Source organism: Palaemon carinicauda, chromosome 36, assembly GCF_036898095.1.
Source record: "Palaemon carinicauda isolate YSFRI2023 chromosome 36, ASM3689809v2, whole genome shotgun sequence".
Classification (NCBI taxonomy): Eukaryota; Metazoa; Arthropoda; class Malacostraca; order Decapoda; family Palaemonidae; genus Palaemon; species Palaemon carinicauda.
The window spans coordinates 24,066,786-24,084,285 of NC_090760.1; the positions used below are offsets into that span (position 1 = coordinate 24,066,786).

Sequence of the window (17,500 nt, forward strand, 5' to 3'; positions counted from 1 at the left end):
TGGCATTTGTGGACTATGAAAAAGTCTTTGATAGTGTGCATCAGCCAATTTTGTGGAGAGTCCTGCGTTATTATGGAATTCCTCTTAAATATGTAAGTTTTATTATATCTGTTCATGAATTTTGCAATGCATAGAACATTTGGGATGGTGCAGATGGATTGGACTGGATTGGTAACAGGAAATTAGCTGACCTAGAATATACTGATGATGCTTTCGTTATTAGCAAAACACCATAGGACATGCAAAACTTGCCTACCAGAATGCATGAAATATCACATGAGGTTAGGCTTAAGATAAATAGAAGAATGAAAGAGAGGATAAGAACGGAATATGCAATGGAAGATGAAATATCATTGGAAAGAGAAAGGATTAATGATGTGGAATCAATTAAGTATTTAGGAACTATAATCTCTGATACAGGATCTTTAGAATTTGAGTTTAATGAAAGATTAAAAACGCAAACCAGACAGTGGCTAGGTTAAGTAAAATTTGGAAATTAAATTGGCTTAAATTACATATAAAAATTAAGCTATATATCAGTTTAGTGACATCAGCATTAGTGTATTGATATGAGTCATAGTATGACAATGACACAATCTCTATCGGTTTTAGTAGGTTTGAGAACAAAGCCCTCAGACGAATATTGGGAGTTAAATGGTAGGATAGGATTAGAAAGGAAAATATAAGAGGAATTATTCAGGGGCTATATGTAGATGAGCTCATGGTTAGGGGTAAATGGAGATGGTTTGTGCATGCTCTTTGCACTCCCCGAGAGAGATTAGTTCACCAAACATTTAAATGGACTCTACCAGGTACGAGAACAGTTGGAAGGCCCAGTTTCACATGGCTGAGGACTATGAAACGTGAATTAGGAGATGATGAATGGAGAAGTATTGAATTTAAAGTTATATATATATATATATATATATATATATATATATATATATATATATATATATATATATGTATATATATGTATATATATATATATGTATATATATATATATATATATATATATATATATATATATATATATATAAAATTTTGTAAATTTAAATTCATCGAAAAATTTTATATAACCTATGGAGTTTTGTGAAAAAATAATATTAAATAATATATGTCTGATAATGTAAAATGGTTTGCCATATTGATGACATACGAGTATATTCTTGGTTTGAAAATGAGAATTCAGACAATTCTGAATAGATTGAATGGCTTTGTATCGTCAATAGATTTTAACATCGAGTTAACGAATAATAATAGTATACCATTTGAGGCTTGCCGTATAAACAAATGTATTGAAAGATTTTAGTTTTAATGTATATAGAATCCTAACCGATATCTCTAATTATGTGCCTTTATATTTATATCGAAATATTAAATATAAGAAATCAGTATTCGCTTCAATGTGTTTGAGAACATTATTATTATCATTATTATTATTATTATTATTATTATTATTATTATTATTATTATTATTATTATTATTACTTGCTAAACTACAACCCTAGTTGAAGGAGTAGGATGCTATAATCTCTAGGGCTCCGATAGGGAAAATATCCCAGTAAGGAAAGAAACTTAGGAAACAAATAGAATAGTGTGCCTGCTTGCACCTCTAACCCAAGACAGTAGAAGAGCAAGACTAGAGAACAATGGTTTTATTTTTGAGTGTCTTTATCCCAGAAGAGTTGCATACCAAAGCTAAAGAGTCCCTTCTATCCTTACCAAGAAGAAATTAACCACTGACCAATTACAGTTCAGTAGTTAACCCCTTGAGTGAAGAAGAATTTTTTCGTTTATCTAAGTGTTGTCAGGTATATGGAGAAAGAAGAGAATGAGTAAAGAATAGGACAGACTATGCGGTGTATGTGTAGTCAAAGGAAAAACGAGCCATACCCAGAGAGGGATCCTATGTAGTATAAAGGGCCTTTGTTGGTAATAACCATGGGAAATCCTATAATATCATAAAACTTACTTGCATAGCCATACAATAGCAATTTTAAAGATATTCCCCACTTATAGAATTTTAATATCAACCATTTAACCATAAAACAAAAACCCTTTCTGGTACAACTCAGGAACATAAATGGTGGTCTACCCTTAAATCTGCACTCTTTGGTGTAGATGCAACAGTTCCTCCTTTACTTAAACCAGATGGTTCAGTCACTCACTGTCCCAAGGAAAAGGCAACCCTTTTGGCTGATGTTTTTGACAGTAAAGAGAGTAATGAAAAACTTCCTCATTCCTGTTTTCCTGAGGCTAAACTAACTAGTCTAGCTTTTCGATCTCGTGAGATTAAAGCTCATTTGATGGACCTTGATGCTTATGGAGGTGTAGACCCAAATGGTATTTTTCCTTTGTTTTTTATAAAGACAGCAGATTTCTTAGCTCCAAAGTTATCTGTTATTTTGCGCAAGTTAGCAAGAAGAGGAGCTTTTAGCACTTGATGGAGAATAGGTAATGTTACTCCTCTATGTAAATGTGTTTGTGGTAGCTCAAGTCCCACTGATTACCGCCCAATTTTCATAACTCCCATATTATCTAAAGTTTTTGAACGTCTTCTGGCAAAACGTCGTAAAAGGTTTGTTGAAGGTAATCATCTATTCCCTAGTTTGCAAGTTGGTTTTCGTAAAGGCCTTGGAGCAGGTGATGCCCTTCTTACAATCTCCAATGCTGTACAGAAATCCGTTGATTGTGGTCAGGAAGTTCGTATGATTGGCCTTGATTTTAGTGCTTCCTTTGACCGTGTTAATCATGAGGCCTTGTTTTCAAACTCAAACAGTTGGGAGTGGGTGGGTCGTTTCTTAGCATTATTATTGATTTTTTAAGTTATAGATCTCAAAGAGTTGTTGTTGATGGGCACCATAGTGAGTATAGGAATGTGATATCCGGTGTTCCACAGGGTAGTGTTCTTGGCCCATTACTTTTCATACTACATACACATGACATGTGGTTTGGCCTAGAAAACAAGCTTGTTGCATATGCAGATGATGCTACTTTCTTTGCATCAATTCCATCCCCTGAATGTAGATCTGAGGTTGGTGAATCCCTTGATAGAGATTTAGCTAAAATTAGTGCATGGTGCAAATTATGTGGTATGAAGTTGAATCCTAAGAAAACTCAAAGTATGTTTGTAAGTAGGTTAAGGACGGTGGCTCCTCAACATCCGGATCTTAGTATTGATAATGTTTCTTTAAATTTGTATGACTTTTAAAATTTTAGGTGTGATTCTCGACAGCAAATTTACTTTTGAGAAACACATTAGGTCTGTGTCTTCTTCAATTGCACAAAAAATTGGCTTATTGAGAAAGTTTTAAGATTTTCGGTGATCAATCTATTCTGAAGAAGTGTTTTAATCCTTTCATTCTACCTTGTTTTGAGTATTGTTCTCCTGTCTGGTGTTCAGCTGCTGATTCTCATCTTAATTTGTTGGACAGAAACTTACGGTCTATTAAATTTCTTTTTCCTGATCTAGATATTAATCTTTGGCACCGTCATTCAATTAGTACATTATGCATGTTGCATAAGATTTTTCATAACTCTGACCATCCTTTACATTCAGATCTCCCTGGACAATTCTATCCTGTTCGTATTACTAGGCAGGCAGTTAATTCTAATAGTCAGGCCTTCTCTATCATGAGGCTCAATATTGCACATTATTCTAGAAGTTTCATTCCAGCTGTTACAAAGTTGTGGAATGATCTTCCTAATCGGGTAGTTGAATCAGTAGAACTTCAACAGTTCAAAGTTGGAGCAAACGTTTTTATGTTGACCAGGCTGACATGAGTCTTTTTATAGTTTATATATGACATATCTGTTTTTGACGTTGTTAATAGTTTGTATAGGACATATCTGTTTTAACGTTGTTACTACTTTTAGAATGATTTATTGTTAATTTATTCTCATCATTTATTTATTTCCTTATTTCCTTTCCTCATTGGGCTATTTTTCCCTATTGGAGCCCTTGGGCTTATATCATCTTGCTTTTGCAACTAGGGTTGTAGCTTGGCTAGTAATAATAATAATAATAATAATAATAATAATAATAATAATAATAATAATAATAATAATAATAATAACCCTTTCCTGATCCTAGCCGCGACAAAATGACTGTTATGTTCTTAAGTTTTAGTCAGGGAGCAATGCCGATATGTATCAACCTATTTATGTTAATATTTTGTAGAGTAATTGATAAATGTATAAACGGAGAAAGAAACTGAAAAATCCAACAGAGCTGAAGGAATTTTCTATATAGCATACACGAATGGATGACACCAAAGTACACCATCTGATCCTCAGAACAATAACGTAATAAGAACAGCTCTCATGAAAATTCTAAGTGAACCAAGATTACACATATCATATCCCCTATGAAAAATCTTATTCCGGTAAAACAGATCTTGAAAATAACATCAGGGTTGAAATAAATAACTTAGTTAATTTCTTTAAACAAAAACTATGTATATTAGATTTATATGACGTCTAAATTACACTGATGTAGCATTCAAAGTAAATATTAATTAGTGTCACAAATGAAGACTGACATTTTCTGTATGATATTTATTATCATTTGTTATTGAACAAAGCTTTTAGTCTTTCAAGAAATACTTTCCAAAAAATCCAGATCAAATTTTTAAATTTGGCTAGGAGACACCATATTTTCCATATAACTCATTGAAAGTCATATTCCTTGATATTCCTACCAGTTAAACCTTATGCTTTTATTTCACTATCCTGATTATGAATATTTCATCTATTAATCCTTGTCATACAGATATACATTGAATGGTTAAGAATGAAAATATATTGTTATAGTAAAACCGTGGATATGTTTGGATTATTTTCAAAATATGCCAAAATCCCGAGATCCAAAATCGGACACCCTATTCAAAATTAGGATTTTTCTTTAGATAGCACAAGAGCTAGGTTGACATAGAGTAATATTAAGATCAGAATTAGGGAATTTAATGAGCCGCCAATTTTTGCCCAACAAAATATTAGGAGGCAGATGCCGAAGACCAGACAAGAGAACAACATTCGAGAAAAAGTAAATTAAAATATATTTTCAGGATACACAGGTTTGAAAAATCCTGAAAGACTTTCTTAATATACCAATGCATATGACCCAGATAGATTAGTTTCCTTCTGGAATTCTTCTCAGAATATCCCTATTTCTTTATATACATTCATAATCCATCTCTCTCTCTCTCTCTCTCTCTCTCTCTCTCTCTCTCTCTCTCTCTCTCTCTCTCTCTCTCTCTCTCTCTCTCTCTCTTAACTAACCGCTATTGAATAGTCTTTTGTAGACCATTACATTCTTATTTGATGATTTTTCCACAGGAATTCGTTTTCTTATTTCCTATTTATTTCATTACATTGATCCCGCAGAAGACGACAATTCATTTCTTTTTTGTTCACCATAGCTCTCAAATTGTCCATTGTAGTTTCCTCCATTTTTATATCGCTATTCACTGCTTATATATAGAATAATCCTTCTTCCACTCTGATGTCTTGCATCTGGCTAGAAAGCAACCACGCACACAAACGCAATCTGATTGAGCAGGAGAGGCCAATCTCCTACTTTTCTCAGGTACTCCAACGTTCGTTGTGACGTCGCTCAATGGAGAAACCGCCCTCAAGGGCGTGCTTGCATTTCATTATCGGATCAAAGTTTTCATTAGGCGGAAGTTTAGCAATTGCTCGCTATAACCATTACGTAAACACTGCGTTCAACCAAAGGATTAACTTGGCGTTGGGCGGTCACGAGTTTTGACCTTAAGCTTCGGCCGCTGTTTTTTTGCTGCATGAATTAACCAGAATGAATTTATCTATTCATTATCTTTTATTTATTTTTTTTTTTATTTTTGATATTAGATATATCACGTTATCTCTATCCCGTCCCCTCTTTGTCTTTGGTCTTTCCCTTTGATTATTATAATCTTTATCTTCCCAGACTCATTCCTTTCTTAAGCAGTACTTTACTATATTCTTGGTATCGTCCTTTAAACACAAATACATAAGCCTTATTTCTTTGTTTAGAACCATTTGTTCATATATATATATATATATATATATATATATATATATATATATATATATATATATATATATATATATATAATATATGCATATATATATATATATATATATATATATATATATATATATATATATATATATATGTATATATATATATATATCTGTGTGTGTTTGTGCGTGTGTGTATTAGTACATCTATACTGGTCTCACGGACCTTAACTTTTCGATCCAGTAATATTTTAATACACTTTCTTGAGTCAACCTGATCTCATGTTCCTTGGTTTCGAATGCATAGTCATTACAATAGTTGGGATGTATCAGTATTTTTTAATATGACATGATGTAGATGTGGCTTGTCCACAAGGGACTCATAATTGCTGGCGAGTTAAAAAAAAAAAAAAAAAAAAAAGATTTGGTTGAACGCGTTCTTCAAGAGATATCTCAGGGAAGCTAATGTCAGGTGTCTTTGCAAGGATATATATTTGATATAATTATTTCCATCTAAAGGAAAATACTTCATTCTTGAATACAATCCGTATACCATAACTTTTCTTGCGTGCTTCTAGCTTGTGTATGTCATAAGGGGTTGATCCTTCATTAGTTGATTTTACGTTTGAGAATTCCAGTATTCTCGATTTCGTGTCTCCTAACAAATATTGATATCATCAAGCGGGTGTAGGACAACTCAACACCGCCAACTCAACGCCAGGACAACTCGACAACGGGACAACTCAACACCTATAAAACTATAAAACTTCTGGAACTCAGCTTGAGCTTAGGAATGACCCAGTCTGTGTTATTCAAAACTATTAAGCAGAAAAAACAGGATAAAGATCCAATCATAAGACCCTCCCTTGCTTTTCTATAAGATATTCATTGTTTCGATGCCCGGTACGCTCTTGTGTTTCAATTTCCTTTATTATGATTGCTTCTCCCAACGCTCAATTTTGTCCAAATAAGTAATATTCAAACTTCTGAGACAATACTAGAATCTTTGGTGCACATGAAAAGGGATTTAAGTAGAATATCTCATACAGTTTTCAACTGCGTCAAAACACTTTGCTTCTATCAAAATGCTGATTAACCTTTGTGACTTTTAGAATCCTTATATGAAGGCCGTAGAGCAACTAGAGAACCTAAGAAAGCATAGTCTGTTCAAGGGATTTGGGTGACTTCCAAACGAAAATATATTCCAGTGGTAGCTTAGCAGCCATTACTTTTACATCCCTAGCATTAGCTGTGGCGTAAAGAGGGCTTCACAGCTGATAATTTGAGTATAATTACGGTGTCTGGAAATTTATGTAACGTCGAAATAACTTGACGCCTGCCTTTAAACATTTAGATTGCGGCCCTTACAGTATGTAGTTTGACTTCTAGCATAATTTTTTTTTTCAAACATTATCCACGAATTTGACGTTGGTACTGTTCTAGCATGCGAATAATGTTCGTTGTTGAAGAACAGCGAACATTACTTGCATGCTAGAACAGTATCAATGTCAAATTCTAGGGGAAAATATCTGTATGATTCAAGAATATAGAATGGAGCCAAAATCGGTTCATTTGAATACATTAGATGGCTAAGCAAAGACAGTGGCTATCTCGGATAATATCTGGCATGTTGAATTTCTTACTGCGTTTTTATAAGAACACTTAGGCTAAGCGGAAACTTAATGAATATCAATTTTAAACAGCTGCACTTATACATGAATAAAAATATTTTTGAATAATATCTACTTTGTTATAATAATTCAAGACGGTATATTTCATGCTTGTCTCTCCGTTTGACCATTTTCTTAAAATATTCATCTGCTCTATATACACGGGAGTGTTATAAAAACCTTTCTCTCTTTATCTTTCTCTGCCTGTTTGTTTGTCTTTATATCATTACACGTTGTGTGCCTGTTTGCATATGTTGGCCAAGGGAAAAGGAGAGCTTCATGCAATTTCAACTTAAAAGATGTAGGATGTAAGAGATCAACGTCTTTGTATTTCCTCGAGGACTCTGTGATGTTCAGTCGGTTAAAAAAAGGAAAGAAGAAGCGTCCTTTGGGCGCTCAAGACGTTACCTTTGGTTTAAAAAAAAAAAAAAAAATCTGGGAAGAAACAGTTTTTTGTATCAGTAGTAGCATAACTGATAAATGCTCCTATGTAATGATTGGCGTGCTGACGCAATAAACTGACATTATGACTGATCTGTTGACATGGTGGGTTAATCACCATGCTTTGGAACTGTCAATGGCACTGAATTAACATTTTTTATGAGACCAATACTCGTTGACATCCATTAGCGGCGAATTTTGTTATTCATTGTTATTTATGAAATTCGTTACTTCTCGTCACCTAGTTTTGACATTTAAAGTTCCCGTGTATTAGTTTAAATACTTATTTACACTATTTCATTAAGTATGAAAAAAACGATACATGAAGATGGTTTTAAATGAAAATCTAATAAGAGCAGTGTGTTAATGAGGCCACAAGCAACTGATTCAAAACTTGGAGTAGTTACCATCATCGCTTAAATGCCCCACTGTCATGTCCTGAAAAAAACTCAGTGTGAATCTTAACCCATTAAATCCCAACTTTCGTATTATTTTAATTTCTTTTAATCCCGTCGATGATTAGCCTCATAACATAAAAAAAAACAATTGCAAAAGTTTCTAAAAGGTCAACCATCATCATCATCATCATATAAATATTATCATTGGTAAAGAGACTACAGTAATATAGCCATAGACTTTTAAAAGGTGTAAAAAAATTTATCAAATTCGTGACTTTTTGACCTTAAGAACGATTTTCTTCCTCAATGACTGGCTACTTTGAAAGAGTAAAAATAGAATGTAATTTTGTTATACAAAGTATGATTTTACAATATGGGATACCTAAGCATTGATCTGTCAAGTTACAGTAATTCCCATTATATTGTTATTTAAGTTGGCTGCAGTCCGATAGTAGTTACTGTGTGCTCTGCATGGAAGAAACAGAGAGAGAGAGAGAGAATTCTTCTTTATTTGTAAGAGGATTGCTTGTTGCATGTGCATTACATGGTTCCTCCCGTAACCAATAGTACTGTTGGTGGGTTGTCCTGCAGGAGATACTCAGTCCATGGTGATCCAATCCTCTCTTCCTTGAATGTTGAGAGGGCTAGCTTCTGGAGTGCAACTGATGACAAGGAATGGTGTTATGTATGGGGACGGATGTTGTGGCTTACAAGCTTATGTGAACATAAAGATGTGTGTTGAAGTGTGTGTAGGTCTCTTCATATGCTCTGCATTGCTGGTGGCTTAGAATTCCGATGGTAGGGGATGAATTTCTCCACAATATGACATATGCTGGAGATCATCAAAGGAAGTGGCTGATGAAAAATATTGTGCAAAGATGACCAAGGGATTGTTATATGCTCATTGTGCCACTGAGACATAAAAGATGTCCTTGGAGTAGCTCTCAGTCCGAGAAGGAAACAGAAAAGTTGTGTTTACCAACTGGGGTCTGTGCAGCAGGACATCAATGCTGCTTTGAGGATACGAGGGAAATGTTCCAACATCTAGTTGGGTACATGTCTTTTAAGCAGTAGAGTGATGTAGGGTGATACAGAGTAGAGGCCCTAATGATGTCAACAATTGAAAGGTGAATGTGGTAACCCTATCGGAAATAATATGTTCTGGTAAGCAGAATCTTCCTACCCATTCAGAAAGTAAGTCGGCAGTGCATGAGGCGGATGCTGGATTTTGCATGGAGATGACTTCAGGCCAATTAATGGGTTGGTAGATGACTGTGAAAAGGTAATGGTGTCCTTATGATATGGGTAGTTGGCCAACCACGTTAATGTGAATGTGGGCAAAATGACGCTGAGGTTGATGATAATTAACCCCGCCCGAATCTGTATCGATTTACTTTTGAAGGTTGACAAGAAGTACAGGTGTGGACTGAATTCTTGGTATTTTCATCAATACCATGCCATATGAACTTCGACTCCAGTAGCCATGCAGTAGATCTCCATGAGGTGTGAGAGGCCAGGGAACAAATGAAATCCCTGTTGGCACATGGAGGAAGGTATCCATGGGTGTGTCCTACCAGTAATGACATCACAGAAGAGGGCGGCATTGGAGTCATAGATGGCGACGTCTTCCCAACAGAGAGGTGTGCTTGATGTCCTGCAAGATTTGTACTTGGAGTTCTTTCTTTGGGATTCTGCCAAGGTCTTGTAATCCATTTCCAGGTGGATTGCAGCCATTGTGTTTCTGGAGAGGGTGTCAGTGACTGAATGCAGTTTACCAAGAATGTGTTCAATGATGCAGCTGTATTCATCAATAGCAAAGAGATGTTGGACTGTTAAGTGAAGGTGTTCACAAAGGACAAGTGTTCTATGCAAATGACAAAAGTTGTGCCCTCTGAGAAGTGGCAGGAGTGACAGATCACCAGTAGTTTTCTGTTGATGGTAAAGTGTCTGGGCTGTGACTTGAAAAGTTTTCCATTGATCATTTGTTAGAGTACTGCCTCTATAGCCATGTCACTCGTATCAGTGAGGATTAGTACGGGTGCAGTTGTCATAGGAAAGGTTATTGCAGTAGTAGTTGATAGGACTTTCTTTGCATTGACGAAGGTTGCCTACTGAAGGTGGCTGCACTCCAGGTTTTTTGGCTTGCTCATAAGGAAGGGGACCAAGAATGTCAGAATTGGTTGATAAGAATCAGTTATAATAGCTCACCATGCTCAAGAAATGCAGTGCTTTGATGTTAAAAGACTTGGGTAAGTTCTCTAGTGCTGTTACCTTCCCAGGGAGTGGGTGACTCCCTCAGGAATGACGAAATGGCCCAAAAGTTCCACTTCCTTTACACCAAAAGTAAACTTGTCTTACACAACTACAAGGTCGAGGGTAATGTGTAGGTTACGTAGGTGGTCTTGTTTAGAGGAGGAGAATACCAGTATGTCATCTACATAAGCAGAATGGGAAGTCCCCTATGATGACATCCATGAGTCATTCACATGTGGCCCCTTCATTACGTAGGCCAAAGTAGGAGCAACTGAATGTATATGTGCCAAAGGGCGAGATGATGGCAGCCTTAGGGATGCCTTCTGGGTTTGTAGGTACCTAATACTACCCCTTCAGGAGGTCAAGAGTTGAGAATACCTCAGGACTGTGAAAGTAGGTGGTGATATCGGTGATGTTGGAATGCATGTAGTGGTATGGTTCCATCTTCATGTTAAGATGCCCGTAATCCTCACCAAGCTATAAGGGACCATCTTTCTTCAACAAAATGTGTAGGTGTAACGACCATGGCCTTGAGGTCTTTTGACGAACGTCCATTTCTTCCATTTTGGTGAATGTATTTTTGGCAGTTGTCAAACGGTCTGGATCCAAATGGCAGAAACTTGCAATCAAGAGGGGCCCTGTTGTCTTGATATGGTGATAAATACCGACCTTGGCGAGACTATTGAGTAGATTTTGGCAGAATATGTCAATATAAAGTGAGGAGATAGGCGTTTGTGTGTGTAAACTGATGTGGAGGGCAAGGTTGGAGGCTGTAGTTAATTAAGATTTGGATGAGTAACAGGTGGTGTCGACTAAGCACTGATGTTGGACATCAGCCAGGAGTTATAAATAAGTGAGGAAACCTGCACCAATGCGAGCTTTGTAAGGGCAGCATTGATGAAATTCAACCAGTACTGAGCACCTTCAAATGACGGTGACAACGTCTCATAACTGTGGGTGCGGATAGTAGATCAGTTGGTGGCTACCAGACAGATCTCAACAGGCTTAGAAAGGCGGGGTAATGTCCAAAAGAGGGAACGTGGCAAATATGAATGAAAGGTAACAGTATCTGCCAGAAAATGCACATTAGATCTTGAATCATGCAAAAAGTAGAGATTAGTTAATGCAAAGGCCACACCCTACCCAATTACACGATTTTTTGACCATTGGCATCCGGTAGCACATATTTTGTCCTCAAGATCAAACCTGGAGTGGTATTAGCATCAACTAAGGACAATCTCCCTCATTAGTCACAGTCACAGTTGCAAAATTCTTTTGAAAATCATGGCTAAGAGAATGGCAAACAAACTGAACGAAGAAATCGCTGACGAACAAGCAGGATTCCGTCCTGGGAAAGGCACCAGAGACCAAATCATGAATCTCAAGATGATCCTTGAAAAAAACAGAGAACGAGGAATCGACGTATTCCTTTGTTTTATTGACTACACTAAAGCCTTTGATACAGTTGCACATGACATCTTATGGAACAACATGTACTCTATGGGTTTTCCACCTCATGTCATCTCACTTCTGAAAGCACTGTACAATCAACAGAAAGCAGCAGTGCGAACATCTTATGGCCTAACGGATTGGTTTAACATCGGACAAGGTGTCAGACAAGGATGCATTGTTTCTCCCCACCTCTTTAACATCTACTCAGAAACCATAATGAGAAATGCACTTGAAGACTACAAAGGAGGCATAACTGTTGGAGGACAAAAGATCACTAATCTCAGATATGCCGACGATGTGGTTTTAATCGCTGGAAGTATGGAGGACCTCCAAACATTAGTATCAAAAGTAAAAGCTGAGAGTGAAAAAGTGGGGCTGTACCTAAATGCTAAGAAAACAAACGTCATGAAGTGTCAAAAAGCCCCGTCTGATCAAGAAATCCTACTAGACGGAGTTGCCCTAGATAATGTCACTGAATTTACTTACCTTGGAGCAACTTTCACCAATAATGGAGACGACTCCCAAGAGATCAAAAGAAGAATTGGTATTGCAAAGAATGCAACCATCGCACTAAGCAATGTGTGGAAAGACAGACATATCACTCTAAACACAAAGAAGCGGCTTCTCAAATCACTTGTTTTCCCCATCGCATCATACGGCTCAGAATGTTGGGTTTTAAAAGTTACAGATCGGAAAATATTAGAAAGTTTTGAACTATGGTGTTACAGAAGAGTCCTTAGGATAAGCTGGATTGAGAAAAAGACCAACGTGGAAGTTCTACAAAAGATCAATATCGAAAAAAGATTACTTGATATTGTGGATGAAAGAAAACTAACTTTTATTGGACACCAGGTTCGGAAACACAATACTCTGGAAAGAACGCTACTAATTGGATCAGTCTATGGTACAAGAACGAGAGGAAGGCCTAAAACTAGATTGAGTGACAATATCATGGAGATGTGCGGGCTAACGATGGTGGAGTTGAAAAGGAAGGCTCAAGACCGGAATGAATGGAGAAGTTTTGTGCAGAGTGCCACGGCCGTTTGACATCGAACACCCCGTACTTGATGATGATGAAGGACAAGGGGCATCATTCAATGGCTGTTGAGTTGAGTGGGTTGGTTGGGGCTCAGTTGTGAGGCAGCATAGGTGAATGTAGGTGTTTTCATCACTGCACAGGCCTACAATGTGGCAGGCATCAATTCTCTACAGTATTCACCCTAGCTTCACTTGGTGTTGAATGGTTTTCTCCTTCATCAGAATTGAAGATGTAGATGGAGTTCTTGACTTGGGGAAGTGGCTATCCATAAGTGCATTGACTCTAGTCATGAGGTCCTTCCTGGGGAAGGTGCCGTACACAAAGAGCATTAATGAGGTTTACTCTATGAGAAGAACGGCCTGCAGCAGGCTGAAGGCAAGCTGTACTGATCATTTCACTGAAGGATATCAAACCCTTATAATGGTTGTTGAGAGAGCTGAAAAATCTTAGCTACACAGGCGACTGTGCACCGGAGAATACTGCTCCATCAGGTATAATTTGGGGGCATCATAACTCTATGACGGGGTCACTTTGTTAACAAAGCCAATTGGAGGTTTTGGGAAGGTGTCATCTGGTATAACAGTGAGGACATAGCCTGCACTGCTGATTGAGCAGATCATGTCGTTCATACAGAACCAAACCGCGCAAATGTATTTCTACATGGGAAAAGAGAGATAAGAACTGAACCCTTTAACCCCCAGGCAATTTTTTAAAGATAGTCTCCAAATAACTAACTTTGTTTAGCAAACAAAATAGCTATTTATATGCTCCCGAGGGGCAACTTAAGAGTGACAATTGAAAGTGGACATTCAATGGCTTTTCCTTTTACTACCAGGAACAAGTAATTCACCTAAGGTTTAAAATTACAGTTAGAGAGGTACCTAAGGTTGACATTGGCATAAGATAGGACAATATGTTATCAATAATGAAAATTGAGTCTAAATTAGCGTGTGTTGCATTCAACACCTTTCGTCATTTAAGATGATTGGAGTCTGATGGCAGTTGTTATTTATGCTGTATGAAAAAAAATATAGAAAGAATATTCTTCTTTATTTTATATGAATTGGTTGTTGCAAATAAATGACACAGTACTAGTCATTTTTCATTTTCTTCGCTGGACTTTGGCCTTGATTAGCTTTGAATTTCTTAGGTAGAGCTTAAAAGCAGCTACACAAAGACATCCCATTAGGAGTAAGAAAGCAAAAAAAAAAAAAAAAAAGCCACCCTTTTTCTCAATAAAAGCTCCTTTCCACCAGTAAAGGCTCTTATTATGTATAAGTTGTGATATGTTTGGTTCAAGCTATTTAATCAATAACCTCCGGCTAACAAGCCAGTGTTTAAACTTGTTTTATTACCAACCCAAGGATCTGACATTTCACACATGAAGTGGAAAAATTGTATTTTAGAAACAGATTAAAGTGACAGAGGTTTTGTGAGGAAAGGCATCTTGCATGTATACAGTAAATGACACCATGCGATTATTGGTTTATCTAAATATATTTAATTCATAGCCAAAAGAGGATAACTAACAATATAATTCTAAGTTCATCGATGATGATTTTAATATTTTCATAAGGCTACATTACATTGTGAGCACATACTTTAAGGCTAGTTTTTTCTACTAAATTAATTATTACTTTACTAAACGCTGAAAAGCAAGACACAAGTAAACAGGTAGACGAAGAAATACTTGGCTAACAGCAATGCCATAATTTTCACATACATTGATAACGATGTTAAAATAAACCCACTAAAATTCCTCTTTTCCCAGGCTACAGCGGGTATTGCTTAGGCATCGAAAGAAGTCACAGTTCAAGTCTGGTCAAGTCTCACCTACCATCATTTAGTAACTTCCAAGAATCTGCTAGAGAGGGGGGAATGAGAGGAGGAGGAGGCGTAGGCAGCAGAAGAGGATCAGAAAAAGGGAGGGGAGGCCGGAAACATCTCCACCTGTACGGGGTGGAAGTCCCTGTTTACAAATTCCGTGGGGAAGATGCCCAGCTGGAATGCAAGTATGATCCTGGGGAGGAACCTCTCTACTCTGTCAAGTGGTACAAAGATGACAACGAGTTCTACACGTGAGTATGTCAATTTAATCCTACCATTAGAGCTTATTTTATTATATTTACAATTCCGGTCATTCTGCTAGTTTGGGCCTTAATTTAACTCTACTAATGTTGGTTATTTTGTAGGTATTTACTACTTGAAATTTCAGTTTAGTCATACTGGAAATAAAGTTATGAATGTCACTTTTCCAGTAAACTTGTAATCCTATAGGTGTGTTCATTTCTAATTAAAACTATTAATGATACCAGTTTAATCCTGCTAATGTGGGTACCATTAAAGTATTGTATTAAAAATTCTAATTTAGAGTTAGTAGTTTTATATCTACTTTGCCATATGACTACCCAGTAGTGCTTCACTTCCTTTAGGAAATGGCTACTTATAGTTCTTAGAAATACTATCTGTACTAGTTTTTTTTTTTTTTTTCTGAATCCCAATCATTACTGATTCCAGATTATTGTTACTAGTGTTGTCCTTTAATCTATGAGAAATTGCTATTCCTCCGAAAGGTATGAGTATCTGCTTTCCTTCTAGATGCTGTCCACTTTTATGTTATGACAAGATAAAATTTTAGCTAATTCTAGCTCAATCCAGCTACTGACTAGCTTATATTGTATGACTTTGATTAGGCTCCATGTTTCTCATGTACAAAGTAATACAGGTATGACTATCTGATTAAATACTTTTCTTTTTAGAGAAAGTGGAATTTTACTTTTTAGTATCTCATTTGGTTTCCAAAAAAGCTCTCAATCCTATGCTTATCCTTTTTTTAATTTTGTTCTCACGTCCTGGAGAAACACTTACTGTGTGTCAAAATTACGTATATTTGTTAACAATCTGTAGAGGTTCGTCCATAACTAATATATGTTGTCTGCATTTTTTGTTGAACATTATCTTAGTTTTACAAGGATATGGACAGTTGCAGAACACCCATATCCAAATCCTGCCTTCTATCTTGGTTGATTGAATTATAGCTGTCTTTCTATTCGGTCTAATATGACCTTTGTAAATAATTTATACATTACTGAGAATAAACTTATTGGGCGATATTTTTTCAGGTATTTTGTCTCATTTTTTTTTTTTTTTAATTAGTATAATAATAGTTTTTCCAAGCTGTAGGTATAGGTCATTCTTACAGACATTTTTGGTATAAGTTCACTGAGTTTTACTATTATGAAATCTCCTCCATCTATTATTAAATCAATTGCTAGGCCATTTTCTCCTGTTGCTTTGCTTCATTTCATGCCTTTTAATGCTGTCTTTATTTCTCCAACTGTTATTTTTGGTACCGTATGAGGTGTTTCTTTATTTCTATAGAAAAGTTATTTTCTAATAACATAATTGTATAGAAATCCTCTAAAATTTTTATCAATCCATCTCCTTTGTTGTTTTGAGTAGTAAGTTGGCCAGGGCACCAGCCACCCGTTGAGATACCACAGCTAGAGAATTATTGGGTCCTTTGACTGGGCAGATAGTAATACAGTGGATCCCTCTTCCTGATTACGGCTCATTATGTCTTTGCCTACATAATCATCATCATCATCTCCTCCTACGCCTATTGACGCAAAGGGCCTCGGTTAGATTTCACCAGTCGTCTCTGTCTTGAGCTTTTAATTCAATACTTCCTCATTCATCATCTCCTACTTCACGCTTCATAGTCCTTAACCATGTAGGCCTTGGTCTTCCAACTCTTCTAGTGCCTTGTGGAGCCCAGTAGAACGTTTGGTGAACTAATCTCTCTTGGGGAGTTTAAAGAGCATGCCCAAACCATCTCCATCTACCCCTCATCATGATCTCATCCACTTATGGTACTCGAGTAATCTCTCATAGTTTCATTTCTAATCCTGTCCTGCCATTTACCTCCCAATATCCTTCTGAGGGCTTTATTCTCAAATCTACTAAGTCTATTGGAGATTGTGTCATTGTCATACTATGACTCATGTCCATGAGTAACACCGATCTCACTAAACTAATATATAGTCTGATTTTTATATGAAATTTTAGGCGATTTGATTTCCAAATTTTTTTCAACCTAGCCATGTCTGATTTGCTTTTTTCAATCTTTCACTAAAATCTAATTCTAAAGACATATATGATTCTACCTCATTAATCCATTCTCCTTCCAATGATATTTCATCCTCCATTGCATACTCCA

The 17,500-nt window shown here is 36.4% G+C and overlaps 1 protein-coding gene across 1 annotated transcript in view; it reads left to right on the forward strand.

Annotated features, from left to right (window-relative positions):
- LOC137628400 (uncharacterized) overlaps positions 1–17,500 on the forward strand; it is a 345,910-nt gene that overhangs the window by 65,244 nt on the left and 263,166 nt on the right. Inside the window, exon 2 of the mRNA XM_068359550.1 lies at positions 15,053–15,359. Coding sequence (XP_068215651.1) covers positions 15,053–15,359 — 307 coding nt within the window. The remainder of the gene's footprint in view (positions 1–15,052; positions 15,360–17,500) is intronic.